The 9,931-nt window shown below is 37.5% G+C and overlaps 1 protein-coding gene across 1 annotated transcript; it reads left to right on the top strand.

Moving 5' to 3' along the window:
* Window positions 1-6: 6 nt before the first annotated feature.
* Window positions 7-9,044, top strand: LOC113234601 (the record flags this gene model as incomplete). Its single annotated transcript, XM_026469954.1, has 5 exons — window positions 7-108; window positions 1,397-1,513; window positions 6,084-6,103; window positions 6,160-6,252; window positions 8,905-9,044. Coding segments are annotated over exons 1-5 (394 nt in total), but the record flags the coding sequence as incomplete, so codon positions are not given.
* Window positions 9,045-9,931: the final 887 nt, after the last annotated feature.

Raw genomic sequence — 9,931 nt, 5'->3', positions numbered from 1 at the left:
ATCATCGGCAAGGGCGTGCGCAAAGGCGTCCGCGCAGACGCGGACGTTGTGCCGCCCATACTCACTACCAACAATGAGCTGTTGATGGGAGCTCTTATGTCCTGTATGGTGAGTTCGTTTTACTGCATTTTTCTTATCTGGATGGCGAGCTAAGTTCTAATATAAAACCCAATCTGCCACTTAGACTGTAGTCTTTCGTTGATAGTTGTTAGGTATTTTAATTAAAATACATGAAAAAATACAAAAAAGGAACATTATTATGATAGTACTCTATACGTCCACATATGGGTGCGGTTGTTGTAGCAGTAATGTAGTGTATTTGTGCCGCCAAGAAATAAGTGAGCGTTACTGCGTTCCAGTTTTGAAGGGTAAGGGTGCTGGTTAAATTACAGGCACATGGGACTTGTCAACTTGTGTCTCAGCGTGACGGGCGCAGTGGCAGTGCCCCTAAGATCTTTGCGATTTAAAGCTCTGAGTGGCACTGTCAACTGTTATGGACTGTCATAGGTGATAAAATACAGTATTATAATTATTGTATTTTTTCTTAATTTTGAATTTAATTTACATTTAAATTCGAGTTAGCATAGTTAATTTGTTAATAGCTGGTTTCAAGATGGTGACTTTTTGTAGTACACAGTTTTGTATCAGGGTTTTTTAATTTTGATACAATTATGCAGGTGCCTTTGGGTATGTTGATGACAGTACAGTTGTGGACAAGTACTTGAATGCAAGGGTCGGTGGAGAAGAAACCCAGTCTTGTCGAGTGGCCATGGTTAGTTTGAATTTGACACTTAAGGCAGTCTCCGATTGAGACGATGCCAATCTTGTCAAATGTAATGCTACCAAAACACAGGCGTATCTATTCTCCTCAAAACGGAGTCCCTTTCACCTGACTTCGATTTTTCGTTATATATCCATACCGATAGCCGACCGTCTCCAGCTACTTGGAATGGACCAGTCGTCTAATCTGAACTTCGGCAGATACATTGAATCCATGGCCAAAAATGCAGCCAGGAAGCTTGGCATCCTTTCCAAGGTGACGCGTTACTTCACACCAGGACAGTTGCTTCAGCTGTACCAAGCACAAGTCCGGTCTTGTATGGTGTACTGCTTTCACTTATGGGATGGCTCTGCTAAATACCAACTGGCCACCTTAGATTCGACCATAAAGTTGCCTGTTTATCTTATACATATATATACATACATATATCTTATACATTTTTTTCGTAACATAAATAAATACTACTATGGTGCAATTTCCCCACATTACTATTCCGTAAGTGAGTTTTGAGTGAATGAACGCGTAATAAGCTGCAAGGGCGGTTTTAAAATAAAATGTATAAGGTCATTAGAATGTTTAATGTGGTCTAAAGTGTTCATGTGTTTTTGTCATCAGGACGGCAACAGCGGTGTGGTAGAAGGAGCAACTTCGGTATCACTGTTGCTCGTAGAATTGGTTTCGCCAGATGTAATGTATAACGGGCTTCCATGGCCTGACGAAGATTTCACCAAGGTTAGTCAATCTCATGAAAATCAAAATTAATTTAATTGACGTGACGTAATTTAATTGACAAAATAAAAAAGGGAATATGAATTAATAATAAATGAAAGTGGGCTCGAAAGTAAGAGCCGGTTCACATTACAAGCGTTATACTCGCGTTTTGCTAACGTGCGTTTATAAATACGCAAATTTTATATTTGGTGAGACTTGCACATGGGACTTGTCAACTTATGTCTCAAGGTGACGGGCGCAGTGGTAGTGTCTGTCAGGTATTTGCGATTTAAAGCTCTGAGTGGCACTGCAACTGTTATGGACAGGCGTGGCGCCGACTTGTTCGTCCCGTCACTAGATTTTATATAAAGATTATATATATATATATATATATATATATATAAAAGCTAAACGCGTGTTTAACGTTCAAAAGCGAACCAGTCCTAAGATTTGAATACTTGAAACAATTCTTGCGATACTGCCGCTGTTAGTTGAAAGGACACATAAAGATTTTTAATTTTTTTTCTCAATTTTATTGTATAATTTTTTTTACCTATTATTAATTAGGTTAATTATCCTATTACTAATAATGGACATTGTTCATTTTTTTTTCAAACTCCATTTCTTCTCCATTTTTTCTATTTCAAGATCCATTTCAAGGAATAAGGTTGCTGATTAATATTTTCTATGTATTTGTCAATATTACGTGGAGATTCTTTATATTTTTCAAAAATATTGACCTTTGTTTGACATTCAATTACGTCATCACTGGCTCTATAATGTTTTGTCCGTGTGTAATGCAAAGCAAAAACGCAAAAAAAAAAAATTAAATATCACTTCACGTTTGTGAACATAACCTTACTACCTTTGGAACTTTTGATTTCGCTGCCGGGAGACAAAATACTAAATATAACACAGCTATGGAATACAACAAAATATCAAATATAACACAGGTATGGAATCATTGACTTACAAATAAATGGACGACTGGTCTAATACAAAAACCACGAAAAAAATGTCCCAAGTTAACCTATTCGAAATTTAAATTGTAATGTCATTGCAGTATCGCGCTGTCAGTCGAACAAATGAAGACTAAAGCGGAGTTTGGCGCTCTGTATAAGATTTTATCGCCTTACAAGTGCGGACACTTTTTAGCGCGGACCCGACGTCCATATAATTGTAAGTCAATGTATGGAATACAGAAAGTGCTTTGTTCATACCTACGAGAATGGTGTCGTGAAGTACACGTGAGACACTTCAAAGTTTATATTATTTGTTGTTGCGAAGATCACTTTGAAGTAAGTTGATAAACCTGTATAAAACAACACTTTGTCTTTCTTTTCACTGTTAGTACTACTGTGAAATTTCCTAGGTAATAATATTCCATTAGTTTTATAGCCGACCGGAGATTTGGTGAACTGTTTCAAAGTGATAATTATGAAATATGAGCAAAAACTCAAATGCACAGTCAAGCTGCCAATATCAGTATATTAAATGAGGTATGAATTCAACAGTTTGATTTGTATGATTTTAAATTTACCTATTGTATACCATAGAAAGTTAATAATAATATATTTTCAGCATCCAAGTGAATCAAAAGACAGTGGATTACAAAAACTGCTATTCCAACTTAGTACCAGCATAACAGCAAAAAAAGAAAACATGGAGAGTTTGTGTAGTCTCCAATACGTTCCCGACTTGCACATTACTTGTAAAGTTTATTTAGTTATATCATTATTCTTGTGCTGTGAAGCATTCTTATAACAAAAATCTTGTTGATTGCATTAAGAAGTATCCAATCTACTTTTTAGATGTACGCTGCAAAACAGTGTGAAATAAGAATGGTCGACAAGAGTACAAATTATAGAATAAGGGAAACAACAAGTGCCAGGACGACAGCTGAAACACTTTCTTCTCGAGAAGTTTCTTCAACAGCTACTCCTTCTCTGTTTGGTTCTACATCCGAAATGGAAGAATTAACTTTACTATGGACAAGACAAAAACAGTGTTAAAAAGTAGAAAACATATTGTTAGATAGATATTCAGAAAACCTAAGATGTATCTACGATTGTTTAAACAATATTAGTGTCTTATTGTAACTTTTTTTAAAACAAAACAAATTGATTCAGTGTAAAGGATATGTGATCAACTTGAATTTTCAGACTAAACTTGCAATAAGGATTTTGATCAGTATAGAAAATGTAGGTAATTTAAAAAAAAATCTAATTTGCACTTCTCATTCAAAAGAAATTAAAAAACCTGCCACTTGTATTTAAAATAAGTTATTCAAATGTCGAAATGATTTCGATACTGAAATTTTCACTGCATAAACAACACTCAACTACAGATATGTGCCATATTTGCATGCAATTTTTCTTTAATAAACAGTGAATGAAATGACTGAATTTTTAATAAATAATAATTCTAATATCAGCCCATTTTTCTTGATGTGGATTAATGTCATGATTATGAAAATAAAATCTCATCAAAGTCATGGCGCCTCATTATATTGATATAATAAATGTGTATTTATCATACGTACATATATTATTCTGCAGTAAAAAAATGAAGAAAACAATAACTGAATGAGTCTCAGACATAAGTTTTTTTACTTACCTACTTCGTTTCATCTTTCGGAAAATGATGTTAAACAGCCGTACACAACATTATTCACGACCATATAAATAGTAACGTAAAATAATGTTTTATATTAACGTACAAGTTTCGTAACGAATAAATGAAAACTATATTCAAATATCAAAGCCGTCTTCGCGTGAAAACGGCTCGCCGGCAGCCTTGTTGTCGTTCAGTCAAAGTGACCGGCAATGTGCGGGGCGTGGTGCGGTATCTAAAGCTAGGGAGGGGCGGAGAGTGTCCGTTCTCTTTACTTTTTGTTCTCTGTCTATAGGTTAGAATTTCGTTTTTGACATTTTGAGAGATGCCAATTTACTTTTTTAAATATGCCCTGCCGCAAAGGACAACTTTTAGAGAGCCTTTGATTACGTCACCAAATAAATAACTTGCTAAATTTTCAAAAAAACGTAACAAGGCGAATAACCTACGAAATGATAAAATATTCAAATTAGAGTCCTAAAATAGTCTATATCTTCGAAAAAAAATTAATATGTATAGGTAAAAAATTGTGAACAATGCCCATAAGTAAAAAAACATTTTATACAATAATATATGCAGGTTTTTTTCGCTCCTGTAAAATGACTTAAGCGGTGTTGTTTGCTAAGGGATGATATGTATCATTTTTTCAAAAATTTTGTTTTGCATACAGCCGTGATCAGTAAAAAAGGCCGATGTCACTATTCTTATTCCTAGATGAATAAGGGCAAAGCACACCCACGCGGACGCGTTTTGGCCGAACCGATGACGATGATGTGAATTATGAATATGTGTTAAATTTAATTATTATTTTCAAGTGTAAATGTTGTATGTGTCAAATTTAATTTAATTTATTTAGTGTCTGAGTGTGTTCGTATTTGTATTTAATTTAATTTTATTATCGTGTTCTATTTCTATGACAGGTCATGGCAGAATATCAGCGAGAGCTATGTAATTAGCATAGTCCTCAAATGCCGTGACCGAGTCATGGACCTTTTTGACATGCTTTTGTTTGTTTCCTTACTTGTTTTAATTTTTTTTCTATTATTGTTATTACGTTTTCCTATTGTTTTTATGTATTACTTATGAACGAATTATTATATATTTTATAATTGTTCGTATTTTATAATGTATTTGGCATGTGAAATATAGTAGATAGTACAACAAGTGCATAAAACGCGTCATTTTACCCGAGACAAGTATGGACACTTAAGTCGCGGGTAAATTGCTTTTTATGAACGAGTTATACACTCTGCTTTTCACTTCGATTGCGAGGAAATTAAACAGCAATATTACAAATAAACGATCATTTAATTAAAATTTAATGTAAAATTACATCAATTAGACATATTTAGTTTGATGGTTTTTTCTTTTCATGCACTAGAGCTTTAGTTCCCGAAGTGGTCTGGTGGTGGGAGACTCGACGGGGGTCTACAGCCGCAACGCAAATTTCCATAGTTAGATCGAATCTTCACACTTCTTGCCGAGTTTTGGGAATATGGTCGAAATGTAGCTGCAGGGGCTCCACCGGAACCAGCTAACTTTTGAAAGTGGTCTATGAGAAAAAAAAACCTGGGAACCTCTGCCCTAGAGCATGAAATCCATTGACTTACAATTATATGGACGTCGGGTCCGGGCTAAAAAGTGTCCGAACTTATAGGACGTTAAAATCGTATACAGAGCGTCATTCACGCTTTAGTCTTCGTTTGTTCGACTGACAGCGAAACAAGCAAAATTAGACAGTACTGCGATGACATTACAATTTAAATATTTTAAATCAACGTTTTACCTTTTTTATATTCCTTTACATGTCACTACGTTTAAATAGGTTGACTTGGGACATTTTTTTCGTGGTTTTTGTATTAGACCCGTCGTCCATTTATTTGTAAGTCAATGATGAAATCCTATTTTATGCAGCTTACACCCAGCATAAGTACGAACTTGAAAAGTGAAAATAGGATTTAGTTTTAATTGCCGGCAGCAAGTGAGCATCGAGCGCGAGCTGTACATGCGCGGCGCGCTGGAGAGCTGCGCCGTGTCGCGCGCCGCACTTCGCCGCTGCGCCGCCGCGCGGCCCGCGCTGTGCCTGGCCTCGGCGCTGCTGCGCGCCACGGCCGCCACGCTGCTGCACCGCCTGCGCGCCTACCTGGGTCGGTACCGCCTTTTCTTTTTTGGCGCTGGGAAATGCGTCACGCGTGCCGCTCCCGGGCGGAAGTCCCGGCTGGTAGTTACTTGTCGCGAAACACGCGATAACCAATCGTTTGGTGAGTAAACGAATTTCACCCATTTTTCGTATTACGGGTACCGAGTGCACTTCAGTTTGTTTAAAACTAAAGATATGGATGTGTAAGTGAATATACCCTACCTACGAGACACACCTCTACGGTTCCTCGTCATAGCACAGTGTAGTGTTATGAACATTTTCATCATGGTTCAGTGTCTTTCTACCCGCTTATATGTATACCTATAAATTAAGTATCTTTTGTCGTCCCTCAATATCTACATTGAGAATATTTGAACCAGGTACGTAGGTATTACAGTCTAGTCTAAATTCAATAAACTACGAAGTGGCGACACCACAAAAACCCAGCGGTTAACTCTACCGCCATAGAGAGACGCGCCAAGATCCGCTTGCACATACTACTGGGACGTCTCGGCGGATGGCCCGTATGGAGCGGGCTCAATCCTGTGGAGGGTGCCACGGGCACCATTAGTCTTGGTGGAAGGGGTCCCCTGACCCCTAATCTACGGCGGACGAAGAAGGCGGGCGTACTGCCTCCTTCGTCTCCCCAGCCTATGTCTTCGTAGCGAGTCAGAGAGGGGGTCGTCCTCTCTGGAGCGCTCCGCAGCCTCCTGCGAGATTACGCTTTCGCAAAATGAGGCCATAGCCTCCCAGCACCTCTCGCTACCGAGCATTGCCCCCACGATTGTTGGCAGCGAGAAATCTCCTCCCACTATGGCTGTCAGGGACCGCCGCTGAGGGCCCCAAGCCGCACATTCCGTCATGGTGTGCCGCATTCGTGGCAGACAGGAGTCGCTACGCGATGCAGGTACTCACCAATGCATCCATGTCCAGTGACCAGTGTCAGCACCGCCTAGAACAACCAATACGGTACAAGTGCTCGCCTTGCTTGACACGTGCGCCAACAGTTCGCGGAGTTGTGGAAACTTGAGCTCTTGAAAAAACATGAAAACAATTTTATTTTTCACCTTGTAAATTTAGTTGTAGTAAATGTAGTTAGGCTTCAATTATTTTCTTTAGCTAAATATGTAATAATAATAATAATAATGGTTTAGTTTCTCAACACAAGGTAATATACACTTATTTTATAATAGACTAACAATTTTCAATGTTGTATCCCTTGTGAGAGACTGGAGACAGTACTAGGCAACTAAAGTCTTAAGTAAAGACAATAATCTTAAAAGAAAAAACCAATATATGCTGTTGACAAAAACAATTATTACTATCTAATATTTTAATATTTATAAATAATATTTTGCCATAAATATAATAGTTTAGTAAGAAAAAAATTAAATGTGTATTTTTTGTATGGGACCATACCCTTAGTACCCCATCGTTACGAAGTCTTAGTCGAACCTGTCTTGGATTGGAATCACTACAGACGTATTATTAGACCTATCTTCTATAGATTTGCATACTAAACGCGCCCCCAAACCTGCTTATTCACTACTTATACGCGTCAGATACTGTGCAATATAAGGAGTGAATAGGCAGGTTTGGGCGCGCGTTTAGTGTGCAAGTCTATAGAAGGTAGGTCTAATAATACGTCTGTAGTGATTCCAAGACAGGATTGACTAAGACTTTGTAGCGATAGGGCACTAAAGGTATGGTCCATACAAGAAATACACATTTTATTTTTTCCTACTAAATTGTTATATTTATGGCAAAATGTGAAATGACAATATTTAATTAGGACAATAGGCTCTCTCGATTGGCATTTTTTTTTTGAGATTTTTTTGTCGTTATATTGAACTGTAATAAGAGTACATGGTAAGGCCCCAGTACAGTATTTAATAGGCTTTATGTCGATAAAATAAAAAAAGAACCCCATGTCTCTGTATGCTTTAGCAACTATACTATCAATGTGTTTATCGAAGAGAAGGTGGGAATCAAAATACAGGCCGGATTTCTAATACTGTCCACTCTATTCATACAACTTAGAAGACTATAACCTTCACCGATAATGGTTTTTGACGTGAGTAAGATATTACGAAACACTTAGTTACGTTTAGGTCTAGTTTATGAATTTGAAAATAAGCTACGAACCGATCGAACCGACAGAACTCTTTGATATATATTCATCTCAGTCTGTTAGCACCCATTGCTGGGTATAGGCCTCCTCTTTGCACTCTAGCTCAGTCGGTCCTGTGCGAATCTGAGCCATAATCTTCCGGCCATAAGAGATATATTTATAACATGGTATTTCATTTAATTTAACTTTTGTAACTATAATGGAAAAAATAAGGTGGTTTGCATAAATATTAGACATAACTGGTTGATGACTTTACCACCTGAGTCAACCGTGACCATGTTGGAAACGTTGGTTTGTTAAAAAACAAATATACGTGATTTAAATCCGAAACAAACATTTAGTTGTAAATAGTTTTTGCCGTGGATTTTGGGCGTTAATGGGTTTTAACCCGATTTAAACCCGGCATTTACAAAGCGCCGGTTCAAATCCGGACGGTTGCCTATCTTTGGACGCCACCGTAGCAAACAGCACCACTTCCTTATATTTACCTTCAGTTAGTCCTAACAAATAGTAAATATTTTTTAACAGATCGACACACGCAGTCGGCAGAGATGGTTCGAGAACTAGCTGCGTTAACAGAACTGCTCGCCACCATGACACTGGGACAACTACTGCCCCATCCGTTGAGCCACATGCTGGAACTAGCACCACAACTCACAGCTGGCGAGGTAAACTTATAATCTAGTTAACACTCTTTTTTCTTCAATTAAAAAACTAAATAATAATAGTAAACGCACACACTCAACATAGCCCCGTACTAGGGGATCCTTGTGTCACGAGTGCCTTGGACACCACATAGACAGCGACAAATTACACCCAAACTCACGTGAGAAATAAATGTAGGCCATACAAATATTTCCCCCGGCCCAGGAATCGAACTTGGGACCTCTGCGTGGCAGTCCAGTATGGTAACCGCTCGGCCACTGAGGCAGTTAATATTTAATATTAATAATAATTTGGCAGACAACCGCTATGATTATTTTCTCTACATGAGTACCAGAGCAACGGAATTCGTTTCGAGGTAATACCTATAGCACCCAGACTAGAACCAAATTAGAAAAGTTCGTATTCCAAATTGGTCCCACCGGGACTCGACCCCGGGACCTCATCATTCAGCGTCCACAGTGCAAGCCGTTCGGCCACCAAGGTCGTCAAAAATAAATTTAGTTCAAGCTAAAACGTTAATATTTTCAATCACATTTTTATTTTAATTTATTACCCAATAATAATGTTGTGTACAATTATTATGATGGTGTACCATACATCTTTTGAGAATTTTGTGGTTACTTAAATAATTTGTTAACATTTTTTTCGGCAAAATTAACATATATTTGTAAATAACATAGGTAAGTAATCTTATGAACGGTGTCTGCAGTGATTGCTTTGATATTATACATTTATTCATGTTTTTTATTGTATAAATTTTCGTTAATGACTTTTGCTTAATTTCTGGGGATATTTTGTACTATAATAACCATACTACATAATTTTGTTAATCAATGGTACTACCTCGTTGCTTGCGGGACATCACTAGGTTTAAGAAAAAAAAAAACCA

Source organism: Hyposmocoma kahamanoa, unplaced genomic scaffold, assembly GCF_003589595.1.
Source record: "Hyposmocoma kahamanoa isolate Upper Pololo Valley unplaced genomic scaffold, ASM358959v1 85386, whole genome shotgun sequence".
Lineage (NCBI taxonomy): Eukaryota > Metazoa > Arthropoda > Insecta > Lepidoptera > Cosmopterigidae > Hyposmocoma > Hyposmocoma kahamanoa.
Note: the sequence above shows the minus strand (reverse complement) of the source record. Positions and strands in the feature narration are given on the sequence as shown.